Genomic DNA, 24,868 nt, shown 5'->3' with positions numbered 1-24,868 from the left:
AAAACATTTGTCTTAGAATACTTCATTTTTTTCTGTGTCGCATGATTCATCAGAAATCATTTGCTGATTTGGTGTTCAAGAAACACTTCTGGATTAGTTAATAAGTTATCATGTATTAAACTGAAAAATCATATCTGCAGGGTCTTAAAAATGTCTTAAATCTTAAGGTAAATTTAATTTCTTAAATTTACTGAAATGCTGTGTTGTAAGTCTTAAACCTTCTTAACATGTCTTAATTTTACTTTGTGCATGTATAGCTACCCACTCTGGCCATTAATTCCCACACAATCACCAACAGTACATCTTCATAAAACTTAACTTATTTACAAAAAAACATTTAATCACTTTCCTTACAGTAACATCTGATTAAAAGTTCTCCATTTATTTTCTGCTGAGGATACTGACCTATATTTTATTATTCTTATTATTATTAATATTGTAGACTGAAGTAATTAACAGCTTTCTTTTGTTATAGGGTTGGAGGGTTTGTGAATGGATGTATTTGAAAATGTATTAGAAAAATTCAGACAGATTATTATTATTATTATTATAATTGTATTATTAAATGTATTAAACTTTAATAGGTTTTTTTTGTACAAAGATTTTTACGGCTATCTACAAATTCAAGATTACTTTAAAAAGGAATATAAAAAAAAAAGACATTTCAGATTAGAATGAATTAATAAAACTAATTATAAATCTTTATACAAAAAATAATTGTAAAATAGTTTCTTTATCCAAGGCCTTAGGGAGAATGGAAAAGATTCCACAAACTACATTAGAGAACATATTTCTTAAGCATTGGAGGAAATGGATTGATTACTGCAATTAACAACTGTTGAATGCATTGAATCTGGAACAAAGTAACCCCCCAATTTTGTGTGTTTTATTTACTTATTGTTTTTGTTTGTTTATTGTTTCATGCACATTGCAGTAAAATTTTATATTTTTAAATGTAAAATGTTCTGTCATAAAATAAAGTTCTCTATAAAAATAAAGTAATAAAAATGAATTTAATAGTTTTTTGATGGGGCAAGTGAAAATCTTCTCTAACTGGGATATTCAGGAAAAAAAACTCCTTAGCATTTAGCCCTGTATAAGTCTAAAATTTTATTCATAATGGTCTTTAAGTCTTAAATTGAACTTTTATTTAATGTAAAAGTTAATAATTTTTTAAATAATTTTTTTTTCATTATAAAGTAGTTGTTATTATGTGTTGTTTTTTCTGTATTGATCTTGACATTAAATAGCCATAACTTGCTGATGTGGCAGTAAATAAACAAAAATACATATTTTTAAACCTGCCCAAGTAAAGATATTTTCTTTTAACATAATTTTTATTAATATTTTAATGCAGCAATTTTTTATATATGATTGTGCAGTCTGGCTTGAATGAGAGCGTTAGCATTTACATTACATATACAATTGTGTCACACACATTTTTAACCTCATCTGAATGTGGTTTCAATGCTTACCGTTAGGAACCTATATTTAGCGTAGTCCACTTGTGATTGCATGCTAATACCATATGTAAACCAAGTGGCTTTGTCTGAGGTGGTTTCAGCTCAAATGTTGGTTTATCTTGCATACTTTACCCCCTCATCAGATCTACAGCTTGTTAAAGTCTTAAAATTTTGCGGCAAGTGCCATTTCTGTCTGCTAACTAATCGCTCCTGTCCCAAGGGAAGCGCAAGTGAAGGAAGAACTTGACAGATCTTCTGAAGCCTCGTATTTAATCACCAAGCGAGTGCAGGAAAACATGGAGTGCCGTTTCAGAGATGTAATGAGACAGGAGGCCATTTGGCTGATGTTTGAGAGGCAACTTTTTCCCCACTCTGAAAGCAACGCGGGAGTGAACCAATCCCAGCGCTCTGCTTGCTATGTGATGGAATGATCTGGAATAACCGAGCTGCCATTGGAGTAAATGAGCATCTCTTCGGTAGACCATGGCCCTCTATTTTTATGTAAATGTCCGATCGCCTCCCCTCCCCCTCCCCGCACTCTGTTCCCGTCGGTGGCGCTTGCTGATGTCGGTTCTATCCAGGGGCATCCACAGAACGAGACATGAATAAGGTCTTTTTCCCTCCTCCTTTCTGTCTCTTTCGCTCCCTCCCCTCTGCTTTTCCTCTCTCTCTCTCTCTCTCTCTCCCTTTTTGCCTCCCTCCTTCTCTCTTTTTCCCCCCTTCCTCTCTCTGATCTTTTTTGCATAGAAATTAAGGAGCTGTAGTCTGTCTGTAAGGGTAATTGCTGTAGGGCTCATTTCTTCCTCATTTTTCCTCCTCTGACACTCGTCTGCTACACTCGCTCGCTCCCTCCCCCGTCTGCCAGTCTCCCTGTGGTGCGAGTTGTGCTGGCAGCTTCTCTCTCTCTCTTTTATTCCTGCTCTCTCCTCTCTTCTCTCTCTCTCTCTCTCTCTCTCCTCTGGGTTTTTTTTTCGTGAGGGCTACCTGTTTACCGCATAGCTCAAAGACAGCTGCTGGTGATACCCATTATGCTGAAGGCTGACTGGCTTTCAGGCTACAAAATTAAGGCTCACACCAGATTTTTTTCTGTTTAAAATGACATGTTTAAATTTATGATGAGAAGAAAAAGGGAAGCACAGTCTTCACTAATGGAGTGTATTGCAATCCACGTATTGCTGTATAATGCAAGAAAATATGCAAGTGTGCAGACATTTGTTAATTGTTTAATGTGTATTTTCTGAGTTGCTAGTATAATCTAAGCAGTTATTTTATTGTTATAATTATAATAAATTTTAAATAATGTTTATGATAATAATGCACATAATAAAAAATGCTTAAATTTAGCAACTCTGTAATAACTGCTTTTCTGTGATACAAGTTGCATCTTTTAATCATCAAAAATGTGCTGTGACTTACACTTTAAATGGCTTATATAATGCAATATGTCAAGCAAGCAAAAGTTGCAGATCACATCATTCAAGCAAAACAAAAAGGTACACATCTGAATTTGTATTTATTTTCCGTTTGTTTTTGCTGTAATTTGGCATTGGCATCTATAGTAAATGTTAGTAAATGACACAAAAATTAGTTTATTTTTTGTTAGATTTTACAATTAAAGGGTATGTTATGGAGTGTGGGAAACTCACATTTGTGTTTGTAAAAGTGTAGAATATATAGCCCTAATTAATGACCCTGATCCCAGGAAAAAAGGACCCCGTCATTCCAGAATGATTGTAGGGCCTAAGCCTGTATTGGCACTGGGGCTTGGTCCCAGCATTGCTGCTTGCAGCTATATTTATGAAATCAAACTTTTTAAATGTGACTTTTACACTAATCAAGGTATCCACATCGTCTTAAAGTTAAAATGTTTTACATTTTCAAAACAACATTTTAGGCCTTAAAGTCTTAAATTCACAGAATTTATTGTGTTGTAGGTCTTAAATAACTTTTACAGGTCTTTATTCATCTCAATAAATATTCTGTTTTTAAAGTTTTTTTAATGCAAAGAAACGCATCAAATTCTCCAACTTAAAATCCCTAACTAAAAACAGTTACGCAATTACTCATGATAACAACAGAGCAACATATCCCTTTACCTGATCTTCCATTTATACAAAAACTATTTACAAAAGTAAGGGGGAGTGGACCTAATGTTTATAAATAGACATCAAGGGTTTTATGACAGAAACACGTTAGGTTGAATATAAATTTTACTCAATCCATTTTGATCAAAAGCCAACAAATACTGTATATATTTTTGATTATTTATGTAATTTTCTCTGTAATATACTTTAAACAAGGTTAAACTTCTCATTGTAAAAAAAATAAAATAAAAAAAAAGAAACGTGTATGTTGAAAAAGTGACTACAATTACAGTTTACTTGTTTTGCACATTAAAATATGTGGCTCATATATAACTTCATATAAGCAAAAACAAACTCCATTGGCCCAACTGGGCCGTTATCATTAATCATTTAACCATGTAGAAGTCTTAAATTTAATTTATGATGATCTTAAAAGGGTATTAAAAAGTCTTAAATTTGACTTAATGAAACCTGCAGAAACCCTGACTAATGTTATTTGTTTTTCTCTCAGTGCAATTTTGACCCAATGTGACGTGATGTGACTTCTTGCATCAGAAAAATACAGTTTTCTTTAGTTTTTTTATTTGTTTATTACAACAAAATGTATTGTTAGCAGTCAAAATTGCTGAGAATTCTTCGGTCGCTTTGCTATGTGGGGCCTCTGTAAAAACTAACTTTCATGTGGTACAGAAATTACACACTCCACCTTTATGTGTGCAAGTGCTAGTTTGAGCAGTAAGCCAAGAACACCGAGAGCCCATCAGGCACGTTAATTACAGATTGGCCTCTGAGACTCTTCCACTAACAAAGTGACACAAGTTGTGATGAACAGACTTTTAGTATTTGTCCGGATGTCATGTAGCCTGTGACTCTTAGGCACACTGGCAGTGTGCTAGCGGCTTGACTGCAACTGTTTGTCAGACACATGAGCCGTGCATTTAAGAGCAGGAATCTTCTATTGGCAAGCTGTGTGTAGCTTGAACCCTCGGGCCACAGAGCTGAGCCGCTCAGAGAAAAGGTTCTTTGAAAACATGTTGGATCCCATCAACACAGAGAGAACTGAGTGCGCTGGAGGAGATGATGTTTGCTGTTGCCTTTCTGTGACATCACTGCTTGTCTAAAGACTGTAGAGGCGCTTGTGAGTGATATCATCCCAGGAAACTCATTTGTAAATCCTTGCTTGCTTCGGCCTCAGACCCCCCGGCTGGAGGGCTCTGCCTCCCGACAGGAAATGATGTCAGACACAAAAGGAAATAATACAAGTTCCTTTGCTTTAGAAGGTGCGTTGTTGTCGTTCTCAATTTCCCCCGACCTTCCGCCGTTTCTGCAATGCTTCCCAAGTTTTAAACAGACTTCAGATACCATAACAGTCAAGCGCCCTGATCAGACAATCACACATTGTGCCAGATGCCTACCAGAAAACAGCATGGGTCTTGTACAAACACATTCTGTTTAGTGTTAAAAAGACATTTCTAGGTCACCTGAAATTGGTGTTATTTCATTTGTTTTATTGCAGGAGAAAGATTTGGGTTGATTTACACCGCTGGTGGTTTGCTGCGCGGCACAACGCGCAAAGCTGCTCTTTGTTCTTCTCACTGTGTGTGTGAGGTCTGATTTGTATTTTTTCCCCCTGTTAATCTTGTTGTGCTGTTTGACAGGTTAAAGGCTTTGTTGCAAGACTGCATGTTATTTCTGTAATGCATGGCTTTGCTTGTTTCTGTTGAAAATGTGCAATTGCAGTTGTCAATAACAATCTATTTTACATGCTCACCGGTAATGCCTGCATACATCAGTTTACATTGTGCTTGAAAGTGGCTTGAGTTTGGCTTAATGGTCAAGCAGACATGTGGAATAGATCAATGATTGTCTGTTTAGCTTGAAGGTACCTGGTTTAAACCTGTTTATGTTGGTGTTTGAAAGCATTTATTGTAATTATTTTATAATTTTTTTGATTAAGCACTAGAAAAACTGCAGACATTAACACTTTATCTGGTGAAAAACCATAACAATAGAACCGTTGACATTCATTACAATGTAATTTTTTTTTAGAAGTTCAAAAGTCTTGTAATAACTCCCAGTAACACTCCAGGAATTTTCCAAAGAGAATTTCAATTAATACACCATAAAGGGTTAATGCAAGTGTAAACATTCCAAACAAATTTAAAAGGGGTAGTAGTGACCCAAAAATGAATAAATGAATCATAATTCATAGCAGAAACTAGTCCCTGGTCATTCATAGCATGCAAGTCAACAGATGTGGGAACTTTGAGAGTCGAAAAGGAAAAACAGACAAACCAAAATGAGTACTGATCACTGCTGATTATCTTTAGATGTCTTATGAAGGGAAACAGTGAGGTTATATTTTGTAAAACTCTAGAGCTTCATCTGGAGAGATGGGTGTTTTTTTATTTTATTTTTTGTTTATTTTGATTATGTTTTTTGACTCCTCAAAGTGTCAGCAGCTGCCAGCTAGTGTCTTGCATTTTTCAGTCACCAAAGATCATGGCTAAAACAACCAAAATTTAATATCAGTTCTTCCAGGCCGCTAAATATATTTAGTGACACTTTTTTTTTACTATTATTATCATCCTTTTTTTTTTTGTATCAGCTCAAAATACAATAAACAAACATCCGCCAGTGATTAAGTTGAGGAAAGTCTCTCCTTTAACAGTTTACTGCTTGTTTTGTGTGCGCGAGAACTGTCAACACTCCCACAAACAGTCTCACATGCTCTGCAGATCCAGTGAGATCCGCATCTTTTTGCGTCAGGCCAGGGTTTCTAAATCTACTAAAATGTCAGGGATTTGGTTTTGCTGTCGTTTTCTGAGCTGTCGTTAATATTATTTAATCATTAATTTGTTAATTCTTTAATCTAAATGACTCAGAAAAACATGACTTATTACTTGGTCATGGGACGAAATTACATCTAAATTGGCTGCAGAATATTTGTACACTATTAGAATGGGGTAATCAATGGCTTTGGGCAGCTGATTTAACACATTTAGTGAAATGTTTTAGCTGTCTGACAATATAAATAATAAACAAAAGAACAATCTTAATTCAGCATTTACTTGTTCAAGTTTTCAACAACCAAAGACATTACCTACAAGTTATTGGAAATTATTGTTCAACATCAGAAAAAAAAAAAAATAAACCCGATTTGGAACAACGTGAGTTAATAGTCACAGAAGTTTCAGTTTTGGATGAACTATGGTTTAATTGATAGACCTTATCGATGACTGATTAAGCTTGGACATGTAAAGGTTTAGCATCCATGCATTACATAATCAAGTGTGTGCAGTTTACCTTACTTATGCTGTCACCCTCTTGACATCCCATATTGCGGGTCGCATAAAACCTTGTTATGCGCATATCTCCGATATATCCGCACGTGTTTTAACCAAATTTGTCTGACAGACTAGCACGAATAGGTCTATGCAGACTCTCATTTTACAGATCGCGCATCACAACAAAAACATGCAGGGAGCCAGCCGGGGAGCCTCTCCATTTACACAGCGAGCTTCTGAGCTCTATTCAAGTTTATTCTTCTGAGGTAACCCAAGAAATCTATCAGTGCTGCGAAAAGACTGTCCAGTTCATGCTGCTCAGACCGCGCTTAGTTAACTAATTAAAATGAAACAGTGAAAATAGTTTGATGGATTGTTTTGGCGCTAAAGCATATAGCGGGCTTCTGTTACGCTTCACCTCAGATGTTATTCGTTCCTCTTGTTTATGCTGCAGATAACTGACCAACAAAATATACATCAAAATTAAGCTACACATTATACAAAATGAAATTAGTTACAAAAAGATACATTTTCAAGGAAATAGGTTTATATTTAATTAGTTTGTGTCCACCTTAAACAACTGTGGGTGGCTGATGCTTCGCTATGTGTAAAAAAAAAAAGCTGTTGCTGTTGTAAACGTCTGTCATATATTTGCTGCATTTTTAATATGTCATTGTTTTAAAGATTATGTCTTGAGCATCTGATTTCTCCTCTGTGATTATGTCTTTTAAATATATAAAGGCTGGTTCTTTTACCGTCGATGAGAGACAATAGTGGTATTACAGATTTCAAAACAAATATTTTAATATTAAAAAGGAAACATAAGCTTGACATCAAAAGATCCTATTATTGTCTTAACAAATACCCTCAAATGATGCAGGCTGTAGTTTACAGCAAGCATCAAGTGTTCATTGAGATGTGATTGAGATTGTGTCGTCTGTCATATCTTTCGTCTGTCTTTTCGGGGTTTTTTTCTCGTAAGGCACAGCTTTCGAAAATGATGACATAAGACTCTGCTGAGTAGCTGCGCTGGTTTGCCAACACTTGTTTATGTCTGTAATTTCTTAGCATCTTTATAAGGGTGGTCTTGTTTTACATGGTGAAACAGGTCGTGGTGTTGCCTGCTTTTGATGACACGAGTCGTCTAAGCAGTTTGCGGTGCACATTGCTCTGTTTTGTGTTGGATAGCGAAAAACTAAGTAGCTCATGAAGTCCAGTGACGTTTCTTGTCAACAACGTCTGTGACTGACCTTTTTTACCTTCTTTCTTACTTACTCCGTTCATTGCAACTGACAGTGTATGGCTGTAAACTTGTATGGCGTGCGGCAGTCGAAAGGGCAGGGTGCAAAATGCTTGCGCATTGTTACGCATAGTGCGTAAATATTATCGAGCAATTATCAATCTGTCATTATCGTTTTATCGAAAAATTTTATAGTGTGATTATTATCGATATCGAATTATCGCCCAGCCCTAAGTGCACACCTTGGATAAGAATATCTCTGTTTCGTAGTATCAAAGTATTGTGATTACTGCTTTGAAATAAGTTCTTTTTAAATCTCTTGGGGAAAAAAACAACACGTCTGTCCCCATTGAACACAATATACAGTATTTCATATTATAATTTTTTTCAGTTTACATTTCACATTTATATTATTTTGGAACCGTAAACATGTTGGGCTAAATAGTTTAAATAAATCATTGACTTCTGCTAGCTTAATTAAAAACACAGATTTCTTACAGCACAATGAAAATACATAAAAACCTTGACATACTGCATAGCTTACTGTATAACTTAAACTTTTTGCGGTTTTAAAACCTTGACTTTTTCAAAGCGCGCTATACCTTGAAACCGGTTATTGTCCCATGGCTAGTGCCCATGCACATGGCTCCTGAATAGCATAAAAGAGGAATAGTGGATTTTTTTTTTGTTTGTTTTTTTCAACAGTTTTTTTTCTACTTAAACCCATTGAAAAGAAAGTTTAAAACAGATAATAATTAAAACAAAGTATTTTTTTGTTTGTCACATGTAGTTAACTATTTATGTGCTGAGGGTAAAAGGTGTGTTTCAATCTAGCTACCACCGCAAGTAAATTTCCAACCTGTGGGGTGCACTGATTATTACACTGCTAAAAAGGCACTAAAAAAAACAACAAATAGTTTTTTGAGTGGTTGAACTGTCCTGAGATCAGATTTTTATTATGTTTTTGATGATGATTATTTTTTTTATTATTATTATTACCATTAATTAGAAAAATGGTGTTACCTGTTAATGTTCACAATTATATGAATATGAACTTGTGCCATGAAATGCCATGATTGAATCTCAATAGCAATTATAGCCAATAGCCTTTATTTCCCCCCAGGAGTCTGCCTGAGAAATGGCCTGATTTTCAGCAGGCACTGTTTGTGTTGTGTCTGTGCTGCTGTAACTGTGGTGTGGTCAGACTTGTTCACCCTGTCCTGATGATGCATTGGCTTTTGCACTTAATTCCCCAAGCCAGAGACAAGGGTGGGGGGAGCCCTGCTTTCTCTTTCCTCCATCTTTCTGCTTCCCTTTCTTTAGCGTTTCCTCTCTCCTTCGCTGTGCTCTCCTGTCATCTTTGGAAATAGTCATTAATTAGTAATTGAAGCTCTCCAGTCCTTGTAAGGCTCTGCACTCAAATTCAGAACAAACGAGACCGAGAGAAAGAAAGAAAGGAAAGCCAAGGGCACAAGCAAAGGAGATAGGGATGGAGGTGCATATAGAAGAGAGAGAGAGAGAGAGAGAGAGAGAGCGAGAAGACAGATTACAGCAGAGGATGAAGAGGAGGTGTAGAGAAATAAAGAAAGATGGAGATGGAAAGGTAGAGACAACAGAGAAAATTAGCAGGAAAAGAAAGAAAAGAGGCTTCTGTAGCATACGGCTCTGGCTCTTCCCTGGTTTGGCTCAATCCCCCGGGGCCAGTGGTTGAGGAGACATTAATCTCTCTGTTTAATGACCCTACAGCTGATCTAATGACTCCTGCATAGGAACCTGTGGCTGTAGGGAGCAGCTCTACACTAAGGGGCAAGACTCACTGTCCTGCTATTATGAGCCCATGTGTCTGAGGGATGATAATATGGAGCTCGCTGCTGGTGGACTGAATAATACAGGGAACTGCTGACAAGACCGGCATGCTCTCAGAAATTACTTTTGTTGCTTTTTTTAAACAATTTTTTTTTAAATGAGTTAAAACGACACAATTCTTAAGTTTTTTTTTTATTTAGACAACTTTATTGTTTTATGTTCAATCCACTTAAATTTGTAAAAACATTTAAGTTAATTTAGTCCAGTTTTGTTGGGACATGATGGAATTGTGTGGAACCCAGCATTTTTTTTAAGTGTGTTCTTGCCTTCTGGTTGTGGTTAGGTTTAAGTAAAAGCTTTGTTTCCTCCAATATAATCTGTGGTTTATATATTGGTTTATGTAATATTGCGTTACATTTTAAGTTGTGATTCTCACTAAAGTATGTAGTTATTCAGAGTTATTCATTAATAATGATAATAATAATTTTAATGTTTTCATATAATAATATTTAATACTACATGCATTAACTGTTTTAAACAGTCAGTTGTGATATTGTATTTGATCATTGTGTCTGTGAACAAATGCATCTGTTAATAATTACTATTGAAATCTATAATAGTATATATAATATATGCAATATGTAATTAAATGATTAAATACTAATATTGGTAACATTATTGATGAAACGATCATAATATAATGTAAGATAATAAATTATAATATGTTAATAATTCAGTATGTGTGTTTCCCAGTGATGGGTTGCAGCAAGAAGGGCATCCGCTGTGTAAAACGTGCTTGATAAGTTGGCGGTTCATTCCGCTGTGGCGACCCCAGATTAATAAAAGGATTAAGCCGAAAAGAAAATAAATAAATGTATTATTAATAATTAATTTTAATATAATAATAATAATAATGATGATGTTGATAAAAAACTATATTAGTATACTTATTAATAGTATATTTATTATTGTTTAAATTATTTTATTTCATTAATATAAATAAACTTTTCTGGAGCATAGTCTGCTGTAATTTTGTATTTATAATTTTTTTTTTATAATAAAATTTTACAGTAATTATTGAATCATTTATTAAGTTAATTGATGATGATGAAATTATATTATTATTTCAAAATTAATCTATAATTGTTATTTAACACTTTCAAGTCATAAGTTTAATATGTTGACACTTGATTGCCCTGGGCCGGACTGTGGGAATCTTGTGGTTTTTGTTAGGAATGCTCATATCAGGATTTTTAAAGCCTATACCCAGTACTGATTTCTTTTCATGGTGATCGGCGGATAAAATACAGATTTTGATGCTTTAAACTTTTTTTAAATGCATAAAGCACATTTTCCCTCAAAGTGTGATATTTAAGTCGAGATATCTTCTTACTTGAGAGAATAAATTAAGGATGCTGCAAATAATCCCCTAAACACGTCTCTTATAACCATTTTGTTTGGACATGTCATGACCAGATGCAGCTTTACAGAAAATAATAGAAAGCACAGATATAAAAAAGGTAAGAAAAATTCCTAACAATGCAATTTGGAAATTGCAAATGATGAAAGAAGAATTCTATTTATTTGAATGCAAATGCTTTCTGAGGCAGTATCATTTATGCATTTAGTTACTATGAATTGCTCCTTAATATTGTTTTGGTCTCCAGGTTTATTTCTTTCAAAGTGCAGATTGTGTATCTTGTAGACTTTCAAGCACATGCTCTCTTTGTGTCGTGCACTCTGTGGGCAGTGGTTAAACCATGAGAGACAAGGTCATAGTGAACGCTTGATAGAAACCAGGTGCCTCCTCCCCGCTGTAGAAATAGTGAACATGATGGTTTGGTTTAGAAGAGGAATGAAATGTCGTTGAGACACAGCAGCAGATTTTACAGCAGCTGTTTATATAAAAAAGTGAGACATGATTTGCCGTTATCTGAAGCGGAAGTGACAGTGATGCCTTCATCGACTCTCCATCATTTTGATGCCATCCTAAAAAACATACTTTTTGTTAAAGTATTATACAGTGTTGCAGTTTGAATAATTTCTTTTTTATATCTGCTGTCAAAATGCATCCTGTAAGTAAGTTATATTTTGCGTATTTAATTATGTTAAGATATTATCACCTTTAAATGGTGGACATGAAAAGATGTTGCATGAATGGGAGAATTTCATGGGGTCTTAGGTTAATGTTTCTTACCATGAATGGTTGTGTCAAGAGTGTTTGTCTGTGTACAGGTGAAAAGTAGCTGGCCCTGTACTTAGGGTATTAAAAGATGCATGAGACAGCCAAAACCACCTCATTTTCTCCCTCTCTCTCCCTCTCTCTCTGTTTTGACAAAAGACAAGGTGTTTCATTGTTGCCAAGCTGTTAGTCAAATCAATGACATCCTTTAAAAGTGAATTGTACTACTTGCTGCCTTTTCAGAAGACATCAACGAATTATAGATTTGCCTTCTGGCCTGATTCCAGTTCTTCAGCTACGTTCAGTCTGTGCTTATTTAACTGCACGCAGGCACACTGTGACTGAGTGACCTTATGATTTGGCCCACAATGAATCTACTGTGCTGATTGTGTGGGAATGTGCTGGAATACAATAAGAAGATCTGAGTGTACTGTACTCTTACTGATGATAGCTGACGGATAGGTCAGCGTATTGACTAATTACAATATCTTTTGTTTACACTATTAAAACATTTAAAATGGATTTTTTTTAAATAAAATCATCTGGTGCATTTCTTTTTTTGGAAATATGGAAAAATACGGCACTTGCGTATATACTTGAAATATCGCACAGATTGAAAGTTGACTGGGTCAAAATTTGGTCCCTTGGTATCTGCTTATTTAGTCGTGACATCAAAAATCACTTTCTGGGAATCAAATATTAGGCATGGTTATATATATATATTGCGATCGTGATTTTCGAAAGCATTAGGTTGCCTTTGTAAACTTTTATTGTTACCATTTGTTGAGTCTCCTCATGTAGTTTGATAGACCCAGTAGGACCCAGTGTTCTGTCAATTTGTCCTGCCTTGTCAGATTGTCCTTCCTCCCATTCAAAAAGTAGGTAGCATATTTTGATGATGCAATTTGCTACCCATCATATTTTGCTATCAGTGTAAATTTTAATGTGGAGTAGTGTGATATGAAGCTGTAATATTGCTCTAACCTAACTAATCCCAAACTCCAACTAGGCATGGGACGATAACCGTTTTCAAGATGTTTAGCGGTTTGGAAAAGTTAAGGTTTTAAAATGGCCAAAATTTTCTCTAGTACCATTCCTAAGGTATTTGTACAATTTTTATTTAGATTTTTTTGTTCTTTTTTTTAGGACAACAGTATCATCAGTAGAAAAAATATCCATATATGTCTCTTTGAAAATAATGAAGGCCCCAGAATGTAAAATGTAAAACTCCAAAAGCCGCTTTCCAGGATGTCACACTTAACAAGCGGATCAATTTGAATTGTTTCTGAAGTGTGTGTGTGTGTGTGTGTGTGTGTGTGTGTGTGTGTGTGTGTGTGTGTGTGTGTGTGTGTGTGTATATATATATATGTATGTATGTGTGTGTGTATATATTTTTTTTTCTTTTTTTTGCTTAAAATTTCTTTTTATTGTTGTTTTTTATTAATGAAAAGGTTATATTAATTATTCAAAAAACAAATACAACATTACATTTTATATATTTTCACAGACACACATTTTTTTTTTAAAAACCTTAGGAAAAAATAAACATTAAAATAAAAATGTCATTCTTATTCTACCTTTTAGTTATGTAACTTGTGTTACCAGATGTATTCCATATAACTGCTTTCTATCTGCTATAATTTTGGTGGGGTGTGTATGTTTAGACTCTTGACTCCACTTCTCGCATGGGTGGTGATTGCAAAAGTTTTGAGTTACTGATGCTCAAAACCTTCAAAATTCTTTTTTTCCCCTCTAAATGAAAAGGAAAAAAAAGAACTTCTGTGAGTCTATCAGAGCCTTTAGGAATTAGAAAATTCAGGTTTTGTGTTTTGTAAATAATCAAGTGCAAGGTGTTGTCACAAACGTGTGTCTGATTTAGGACACTGTAGCGAGTATGTAGTCTCACACGTCTTCAGTGTCGGGGAATCCTATCTGAGCTGTTTGTTACTGTTTTATCAAGTGGATTTGCTGTGTTTCTATCTGCAGACATGCGGGCGGATAGGCAAGTGTGGGTGGGTGGGTGGTGTAATGCGTGCAGCCCCTGGGTGCTCATGGGAGCTGTGCGGCACAGAGACATGTTTGAAAGGAGCTTAAGCGCTGCCAGGTTTAAGCAGTGACTCCTAATGAGATTACTGAAGCATGGAGGCCACAGCCGAACGTGATCCAGAAACAAACCAGGGCTCGGATTTACAGCCCTGTTGGACACCGTACCTGTAAGAGTAGTCAGTGCTAGGCAAGATGGCGTTCACTGGAATCAGTGCATCAGATTAATTAAGACACTAGTCAAGAACAAGTAAGATTTTTGTTGTTGTAAATTTAACTAGAGCTTACAAAAAAAAAAAAAGCTGCAGGAGCTTGGCTCTTTTAAATTCAGTTAATTACTGGGGCTTTTAATTGATTTAAATTCAGCAGGAGCTCTGGACTGTGTTCTCTTTGAGATGTCAGGTGCTGTAGTGTTTGAAATTAAATCTGAAGTGTAAGTGCCTGGCAATTGTTTTGTTATTTAGATTACCTAAAAATGGAAATTCACACTCATCAACACTTGCAGTTAAAGCTTTTTTTTACAGTCAAATTTTCTTTCTTCTGCTGAACACAAAGAAAGTTTGAAACCTGTTACCTGTTGACATCGAGAGTAGAAAGTGGCTGCCGGTTTCCAACTTTCTTCAAAGTATTTTTTATGTGGCTGTGTGTGTGTTCATAAGCGTCCTGCTGAAGCATATATATTCAGAAAAGAAAGCCAGGGAAAGTAATCATTGTCATGTCAAATCAAGATTTATTTTCATATGTACAGGTGCAGTGCACTATTATAAAATGAAATTATCACTTAGGAGGTTTCTGCAAAAAAAAAAAAAAAACATCACAGTTTGCAAAAAAAAATAATGTAGTTAAAAAGGAGTTGAATTAAATATTATGTGAATATTTGTCATTGTTCTAGCATTATAAATGGATCAAGTTTTTCTTACCAGCACAAAACCTACAGTATTTTAGTTTTTAGTTTAGTTTAGTAACTCCTTTTTATTGACAATTCTCAATCAGAGTGGTGTTACAAGTGAGGCAAAGAAAAACCATTATACATTATTTTCACAATGTTAAGGAAAGAAATACTGAGTGGTAAAAACGTACAGTATTTTACAGAAAACAAGTCATGTACAAAACATCTTCCACTCCCTAATGTTTGTTCCACTGTCATACATTCTGGCTGAAAGTTTCTAATACATTGTTTGTTGTGAATGCCGTCTTTTCTATGTATTGTTCATTTTATTTCCCATTCTGTTCTTATTAAAGGAGATAAATCACCCAGAAAATACTGTCATTATTTAATTCAATTCATCTTTATTTCTACAGTGCTTTTACATTGTAGATTGTGTCAAAGCAGCTTAACATAGACGTTCTAGTAAACTGAAACTGTGTCAGTCCAGTTTTCAGAGTTAAAGTTCCACAAGCTGCAAGTCCCAAAACCAAGCAAGCCAATGGCTTCACCTTTGTTCAAAACTTGTGATTCTTTCTTCCGAATACAAATAGTTTTTTTATTTTATTTTTGTAAAGTTCTGGTTGCTGGCACAAATTGACTTGTGTTGTATGTTTATGGAAATTAAGTGTTCCAGCAACCAGCATTTTTCAAAATATCTTCATTTTTTTTCTACTTGACATCATCTTGTCAACATAAGAAAGAAACTTTTAAGGGTAAAACCAAACGAGGGAGAATAAACAAATTAATTAGATTTATTTTTTTTGTAAACTAACCCTTTAAAGGACTTGTACAGCAAGGGGAACTAAAACTGTAGGGCTTTTAGTATTATGTCATATCAGATGTTTATAGACAGCAGCGGGTTTGTGACCGGGTCTTTCTCTTTTTTTTCACTCTACAGCAGAGGATGATGGCGTGTGGGAGAGCGGTCTGTCCTACGAATGTCGAACTCTTCTCTTTAAGGCCATTCACAATCTGTTGGAGAGATGTCTGATGAACCGCAGTTTCGTTCGCATCGGAAAATGGTTCGTCAAACCCTATGAAAAGGATGAGAAGCCTATAAACAAGAGGTAAGAAAATTACTATTCCATTTCAGATGTTCTTACATTTAGGTTTTATAGCAATTTCTTGTTGTTTGTAGGAAATTCAGCCTAACTTGATTACAGCTGATGAGTTTTAAAGCGATATTAATCACTTTTTTTGTGCAGTAAGGCACTATGTTTGCAATTTGCATCCTCTTCTATTGTCTTTTTACATGAGAGAAATGCTTATTTATTTTCTGTATGCAGTAAGATTATGGGACCTAAAGCAGGTGGCCTCAAATCAACCACACTTCCTTCACAGTCTGACACCGAAACGTGAATATCATTGCTGTCAAAGCATATTTACACACCATCTCTGTTGTGATTTGAATACAGACCTGGGTGTGCATCTAGAGATCAGTAATTGCAAGACTGCTTCCGTTACAGTGCAATATATATTTATTTCTTTTAATGCTATTCTTGGGCTGCAATACGCTTTTGTGTTTGTGTGCGTTAGCTTCTTGCAGGCGTGCAAGTGCTCTGTCTCCAGCACTGGATTTCTCCCTGTCAGCATCTGTGCTCTTTGATAAGAAACTGAGACGACGTGTGTAGAGGTGGAGGGGGAAAAAAAAGAGCAGCTTGGCTTTTCACTGCCCTCTGCCACAGTTCTTTCCTCACAGCGTCATTTATTTGCGATCTTCTCTTATCATGCTCAAGGTCATTTATACACTCTATTAGCACAGCCAGACGGCTTTCAAGCAGATTCACAATGCATTTTTGTGTCGCAAAGCACATCGAATGAAAGGTTGAATGTCTACAAGCGAAAAGCAAGATATGCATTTGAGCCATTGTTTAATACTGAAATTAGTGTTTTAATCCAAGAGCACTTGAATTGTGAAAGATCTGAGGCATCTGGTTAAACATGGATAAAGCACACATTTCTTTCAGATGTGTTAAAAAGCCTCTGATCATGTCAGTGTGTTTTATACTACTGTTTGTCTGGAAATCACTGCACAGTGTTTCCTACTTAAGCTCAACCTCTTTAACACACACAGGCACTTTCCTTCCCTCTTTCACTCTTTATACTAGTAGTTTCCTTTAGACTGTTTGTTGAAGATTCAGCAGTCTTAGTGATTCAGATTCCATAATTTTTCTTATTTACCGTTTCTTTTGCCACCAGCGCTTAAAAGCAAATGACCACTGTGGCGCAACATGCGTTAATCACAGTTTGCAGGCCCATTAATTATTAATTGTGCACTCGCATATTTACTACATACTTTTAACTCTTTGTCCCTTGCTTTTATTGTAAAATGTTAAAATCGCTAAAGACCATCTATTAGATTTTATCAGCAAAGAAACCTAATGTGCAGCTTGTAACAATGTCTTGTAATGGTATCAAGATATAGTATGCAACAAACCTGCCATATTGTGAAATAATAATACTTTTTAAAAGATAGTTTTAGAATCTTTATTTGTATTGTTTTACTTTATTCCTACCTTACAGTTCAATTTTTAGCAACCAATAACTTTTGATTAATGATAAAAAATTATTTGAAATGTAAATGTTTTGTGACATCATAAATGTCTTTGAATTGTACCTCATAGGGCTGCACGATATTGGAAAAATCTGACATTGCAATATTTTGTATGCTGCAATATAAATTAAATTTGAATTTAATTTCACCAGATGATCTGAGTATTTCTTTTTAGAAAGATTTCATTCATTTAGATCGAGTGGTGTGATCAAGTCTTTGCTGTATTTTTTATGTAGCGCATCTGCATAAACTAAAATAAATTGCCAGCAAAATACATGAGTAAATAAACTGCTATTTTATTATTGAAATCACACAAATCAATACTACATGTATAGAACAGAATAGAATACAACAGAAAAATAAAATAAAACAAAATATAATGGAACATAAAATAAATAAACAACACAATAGAACAGAAAATAATAGAATAAAACAGAACAGAAACTGAATATTATAGAACAGAAAAGAAAAGATTGGGAAAAAGCAGAAGAGAACAGTGGAGCAGAAAAAATTTTTTTTTTTTTTGAGAAGTCAAACTGTATTCAGTACAAAAATTGAACAACAAAATGTAGAATAGCATGATCATCATTGTATTAATAGTTAATAAAAATAATAATCTTATCTTGCGATGTGACTATTGCAGATACTTACATTGTGATATCAATGCTCAAACTATATATTGTTCAGCCCTAGTACCTTAGTACCTTAATCTATTGATTATAACCACTGGTCAGCTTCAATTTACATTACAAATAATTCCTATTTCTACAAAATCTGAATATTAACCTGTTCATTATGAAATCAGTCTTAATTTGTATACATTTTCATGAAGTAACAATCTTAGTCTTGATTGGTTTTGATAGATTTTTTTAATGACAGCATCTGATGCAGAAAATGCAATGTAGTAATGGGCAGGGTGCTGATTAGGGTTTCTACCTGCAACACTCAGTCCCAAAGCTTGCTTGCATCTCTCTTAGAGGCAAATCCCACTGTGAGGAGTTGTGTGTTCAAGTATCGAGCGTGTGTTTTTCCGCCGAGGTGGTGTTTAATTTTGTCCCTGAAGAGCCACCATAACAGAACACACGTGTGTCCCTTGGAGGATATCACCTGTCACAAATATGACTGTGGGTCCCTGCGAAACTCAAAACACTTCTGTTTCCTTACAGGCCTCCATTCATAAACAGAAAACTGACATTATGAGATTGGCCATGAATATCTGAATTTCATGCAGGGTATTATCATGTCATTATGCCTTAATTAGTGTTTAACAATTGATTTTAATAAAAAAAAACTAATTATTTAATCTGTTAGAAGGCCTGTTACCAAATCTGTTTTAGTTGTATGATATATTGCACTTAAACATATTGTGATACATTTTAATATTGTCATTTTAAGACTATTTTAGGCTGCGATCTGTGCTGTCAGATCTATTTTTCAGTTGTCAGCAGGGCCGGAGTGGGACACCTTTTCAGCTCTGGAGTTTCAAGCCTCAGACCGGCCCACCTCAGTCCACGACTGACTATATTAAAATAAGTAAATAAATAAATATTTCCAAATCAGTTTCTAATGACACTATCACGTCTTTTTTTTTTTTTTTTTGAGAAAACAGCTGCTTTAGAACTTCAAATGTTCAACAATCCTAACAGTATTATATGTCTTATCAATAAAAATGAAAACACTAAATTACTATAACGAGAATCGAACCCAGGTCCGCGGCGCTTTAACCCAACGTGCTATCCGCTCGACCACAACTGTTTTATAATCGATGACACAACTGAGTTTTATCATCATTAAAATAGATCAAAAGAGAAGAGTAGCGGTATAATAATGAATAAAAAGGCTGTGGTCAAGTAAATAAATAAATTTAAAAAGTGTGATTGCTGAGAGCAACAGATTCTGGAGCTAGGGACACCGGCCCTCGCGGCTAAAAAACGGACCGGCCCACCGGGAATTCTCCCGGTCCTCCCGATTAGCCAATCCGGGCCTGGTTGTCAGACACCCACGTGAAAATATTCTATTGTAGGGCTGGGCTGATAAACAATATTATATTGAATCGCTATAAATGTCAATAACAATGAAAAGCTCTGGACTTTTACTCTATACTGATCTAGGAGTCAATCACACAGCATAAATGTGCAACAAGTGGAATCTTAAAGTGTGTTGATATTAGAGATGTACCAAATTTCCTGCCGCCAAAAACTTATCGGACAAAATATGTTATGCCATTTAATGGACCCTCTAGGTTTTGTGGCTTCAGTTATTGTTGGTGTACTCTTTGCAAACCTGGAGGCCATAACAACTTTATCATGATGAATATCGTTATCGTTCAATACGGAAAATAATTAAGGAGATTGCATTTTTGCCAAATCGCACAGTCCTATTCTATAGTAATTTATAATAAATGCTTTAGTGTTTTTTTTTTTTTTTAACCATTCTTACACTGACACCTACAATAGAGAGGTTTTGCAATCAGCTAAAATGTGGCTTGAATTGTTTGTATGTATGGGCGATCATCAAAAATGATTGAGGTCATGTCCATGTATTGTGCGATAAGTCAATAGATTGATTATTGTGACAGACCTACCTGTTAGTTTAATTTTTAGTGTATCCTTTATTATTAGCGATATATTGTTTTGTTGACATTTAACTTAGGTGTTCATGGTTGTATCATTCATGATTCACATTGGCAAAGAAATTGTTTTTGTCTGTGTTTGTTTAATAAAGTGTAAAAATTGACTTTAGCTATGAAACTACTTCTGTATTAAGTTACTTACCATCCAAATGTTTAGTGACAAAATATGTCAAATGTATTTCAAATAAATGCGGCTCATTTCAGAATAATATTAAGCGATTTGTTTTCAGCGTTGTAATTATGCTGAAATTCAGCTGTCAAAACATATAAATTACACTCGCCTGAATAAAAGGGGAGTAAATAGAGAAAAGGGGGTTAAATTGTAGTATATATATATTTTTTGATAAGTGCAGCTTTGGCAAGTAGAAGAGATTTCTGTTGACAGTAGAGACACCTGAAGCGTAGTGTAAATGTTTGGCGATTGTTGTTTTGATGTTGTCTTTCACCTCTTGTGTGCTGTTTAGATTAGCTAAGGTGTGTTTAAGGAGTGGAGCCTTACTCGCAGCACACACATGCACATTTGTGTTCTCTTTTGAGGGATTACCTCAGTAAACCTGTTAGACTTCAGAACTGTGTTGTCCCCACCTTTGCTTATCCTGACGCACACCCTCTAGATCCTTCCGCACGGAAAACACAGACAGCCTCTGCAGCGCCGCTGGCTTCCTCTCCCTCGCTCTCCTTCTCTCTTCCCGCAGGGTTTTTTTTTCAAGAATTCCAGCTCGTGAATAGACCCAAACCCTTCCTGTTCTGTTCTGCGCTGCGTTGTCTTGCGTATGAGCACATAGTGTCTTGTGGCGGTGGTTTCTCTATAATTAGAGGATCTGTGGGGAAGGGCGCTCAGAAGCTAGGCTCCGAGGAATGCCAGACAACTTGTTTTGTTTTATTCGCTTATTTATTTTCAATGGATAACGCACTCCAGCCACATATAGCTCAGCGTAGTTTATGTGTGTGTTTGTTGTAACTATGCTCAGTCACTAGGCGGTTCTCCTATTGGCTGGCTGCGCTGTCACACGGCGCTGCTCTGTAACCAAACCCTGATGTGTTTTAGCTGCTTACATCATCCTTCATACAGGTCAGAGCTGTGATCGTGCACACACTCTCTCTCTCTCTCTCTCTCTCTCTCTCTCTCTCTCTCTCTCTCTCTCTCTCTCTCTCTCTCTGTTTCTCTCCTGGTGGGTGTGAGCAGCAGATCTGTTACCATGGCTAATCCACAGATCCAGTGTGTTCTTTTATGGGCAGTGCTCACAGGGGAACTGGGTGATGCGTGAGCCAGTGTAGAACATGATGCATTCCCTGCACGTCACTGCACATTACTCAACAATTATTGTGGTTTAATGTCGCAGTTATACTGTATAGATGCCTCTCTGATTCTTCGGTTTGTTTAGTAGGGCAGCAGGGGAGACTGACTGAGAGCGCAGAGCTGAATATATCTATCATGATATCTACCTGCGCTGAACCGAAGGCATTTCTGCACATCTGTATACACCCTCACATAATGAAATCATTTGCTTGCGTAGGCACAAAATCATCTGCATGCTGGAAAAATGCATCCCTGGGCTACCTTGAGATGCACACCTATGACAAACTACATGCTAGGATGTTTTTATAGAGGTTTGCGCGTAACTATTACAAACGCATTCACACACCAGCAGATGCAACATCTTTTCAGCGATGGGATTCCACTGAGAACGAAGCGGCATGTGATCTTGTGTGGCTATCTATTATGAATGAACTTGCTGTAGCTATACTGCTAAAAGGATGAATTTGTCCACATCAGGTTCCTTGATTCTGTGTGGCACTGGTCATGACCGAGACAAAGAACCGTTTGCATCTATGTAGAATAGAGATGTTATTTGTGGAGTCAATCCTGTTAAGACTCTGATGTGAATGCATGAATGTGTATTAATATGTTTTGACAGAACAAGTAGTGACAGATTTTCTTACATATTGTGAAGCATGCAAATAAAAAAAAAGAAAATATGTAGGTCTGGTGTATGAATTACGAGCATTAATGTTTGTGACCTGACACCTGAAGGATTGTTTTAATCTAAAGGTCAACCATAATTTAGAAAGTAGTAGCTTTTTATTACATTAAACTACAGTGGTCCCTCGCCATAACGCAGTTCACCTTTCGCGCGCTCGCATTTTCAGGAGATGCTCCTGACCATCACACAAAAATTTGGACTTTTGTACATGCTGAAGAATTGTTTAAACAATAGAGAAAAGTGTGAAAATGTTAATGCCTGTCTAAAAAAAAGTGTATAACGAGTGTAGTGAGGGGCTTTACAGCCTTTAGACATCTATAGCAATTTTAATAAATAAAGCAGACTACTTCGCGGATTTCACCTATTTTGGGCTATTTTTAGAACGTAACTTCCGCAATTAACAACAGACCACTGTAATGTATTTTTTTGTTTTAATTCTCCTCTCCACAAAAGGATTTAAGGGAAAACATTAAAGGGGTCTTCAACTGTTGCATAAATCTTAAATTCTATGATTATTTATGATATTATAGATTAGTTGTATGCATCACAGAAAAATTATTATGTGAAAGTTTTTGTCATGTTTTCAGATTGCAAGTTAAGTAGTGAAGTAAGCAATGCTCTGCTGCGTTGTTTGATTTTGTTGCGTTAATCTTATGAACTGAATAACTGAAAAGGTTGTGATTCGCATTCGTTAAGTAATTGAGTTATGTTTTTTATTTCACATTCTTTGGGAAATGTAACCACAAGCATTTTAAGCGTTTTAGCTCAATGCCTTGGTGTGTGAAACTATTTCCTCCATCCATGCTCATTTTCAATTGTCAATCACATTACGTCATTAATTAAATTCTCAATCAATAAAAACAATCCAATTCAGTGACGTGTATATAAAGAATAACACCATAAGGGATTTCACGGCCACATACGAAAAAAACTTTACCTTCATAATCGAAGACAGAATTGTTCAAATAATTATGATAAAGAGGTCATGTTTTCAGATATTGAAACCTTAAATCAAGGTGCTTTTACTTGATCTGATATTTAAAGATAAAATCTTTATTTAAAGATAAAATCTTTATCTTCATTTAAAGATAAAGTTTATGCTTAAAATAAGAAAAAAATATATTAGGCGTTGGTCTGAGCTTTTTTCTTTTTAAATGAAGCTGATTTTTTCCATCCACACTGAAATGCATCTATTCTTGATTTAGCTCTTTAATTTCACACTAAATAATAATTGATATTTTTCATAATTTACGGATTAGAAATGTTTGAATAATATGTTAAACACATTAGGGCTTCATAATATATCATTTTAGCATCGATATCGCTATGTGTTCATCCGCAATAGTTACATCGCAAACATATGCAATTTTAAGTTGACTTTGCAGTGTAATTTTTACATTCGCATATACAAAACCATAGTGCATGCACTATTTGCTTTGTTGCATTTATCTATGCTATTAGTTTGTTTATTACATGCTATGCATAATTCATTCCCCTACAGAATCATCCCAGTCAATCAAAATGAATACATTCGCTAACACTTTAGGAGCCAATTCTCACTATTTACTAGTTGCTTATTAATGCTTATAAAGCACATGTTCTGTATGAACTTATTCCCTAATCCTACCCAATACCTAAACTACTAAAGAGCAAATTAGGAGTTAAATGATTTGCTAAGAACTTTAAAATAAAGTGTGATCAAATATTTTTTCCAAGTATAACAAGGTACTGTAAATCGCAATATACATTGCAGAAAAACTAAATATCGCAATGTCAGATTTTTCCAATATCGTGCAGCCCTAAAACACATTAATGCATGTGTAAAGAACACTTTAAATGCTACATTCCATATTCTAGTGGATTGGAGTTTAGGTAATCATGCCCTCAATATAATGTTTGTAAAATGTAGTCAGTCAGTAGGAATTTGTATTGTCAGTGTTGGTAATGCTGCATCTTGTCTGCTCTCTAGATATTTATGTTTTAGGAATATCGTCTATATATTATGTATTGGATATTTTAGAATGGAACATACTGTATTAACCACAGAAACCCTGTTAAATACATTCAGCACTATTTCCCCAAATTTTGCCTTTTCTGTCACTGCATTGTGCATGGGAATGGAGCATTGTGACTTCAGTGTCCTCCAATGTTCACAATTTGTTCTTGTTTAATTTTGAATCTTCAAAGGGATGTGCAAATGATTTTATCATTGACTCCTCTGATAACCATTTCTCCTCCCTTGGGTCGCTTCACATATACACTAAGTAGTAAATCTGGACTGTTCAGGGCAGATCCAGAAAATTGCTGTAAATCTAGAACCCTGACTACAGCTCCTCTCCGCAGCTTTCTGTGCTCGTATCCACCAGACGAATGTGAGATTCCTGACATTCCAGAACTCCTACTCTCTGACTTCCCATTCCTGTTCTCCACTCTCACACACACTAACTCGTCGCCGCTACACGCTTCTCATAGACATCAGAGGCCATTCTTGAAATGTCAACTCTTTCTCCATTTCTATTCCTGTTTTTCTTCGATGCTCCCTATACTCTGGCCTTGACTCATCAAAAGCTCCTATGTTGGCTTTAAGGAGTGTGTGCAGAGTGTGGATAGATTTACAATCTGTGGAGACGTTCCAGGGTCTCCGGTCTGGCACCTCCCAGTATT

General features: G+C 35.5%; 1 protein-coding gene across 2 annotated transcripts in view; it reads left to right on the top strand.

Annotated features, from left to right (window-relative positions):
* med13a (mediator complex subunit 13a) overlaps nt 1-24,868 on the top strand; it is an 86,815-nt gene that overhangs the window by 11,678 nt on the left and 50,269 nt on the right. Inside the window, exon 3 of one of the 2 annotated variants that reach the window (XM_073913432.1) lies at nt 15,857-16,100. In XM_073913432.1, coding sequence (XP_073769533.1) covers nt 16,024-16,100 — 77 coding nt within the window. In that variant the 5' untranslated portion in view covers nt 15,857-16,023. 2 annotated transcript variants of the gene reach the window in all.

This window comes from Danio rerio, chromosome 10, assembly GCF_049306965.1.
Source record: "Danio rerio strain Tuebingen ecotype United States chromosome 10, GRCz12tu, whole genome shotgun sequence".
Classification (NCBI taxonomy): domain Eukaryota; kingdom Metazoa; phylum Chordata; class Actinopteri; order Cypriniformes; family Danionidae; genus Danio; species Danio rerio.
The sequence above is the reverse complement of the archived record's forward strand: the minus strand, read 5'-3'. Positions and strand labels throughout refer to the sequence as shown.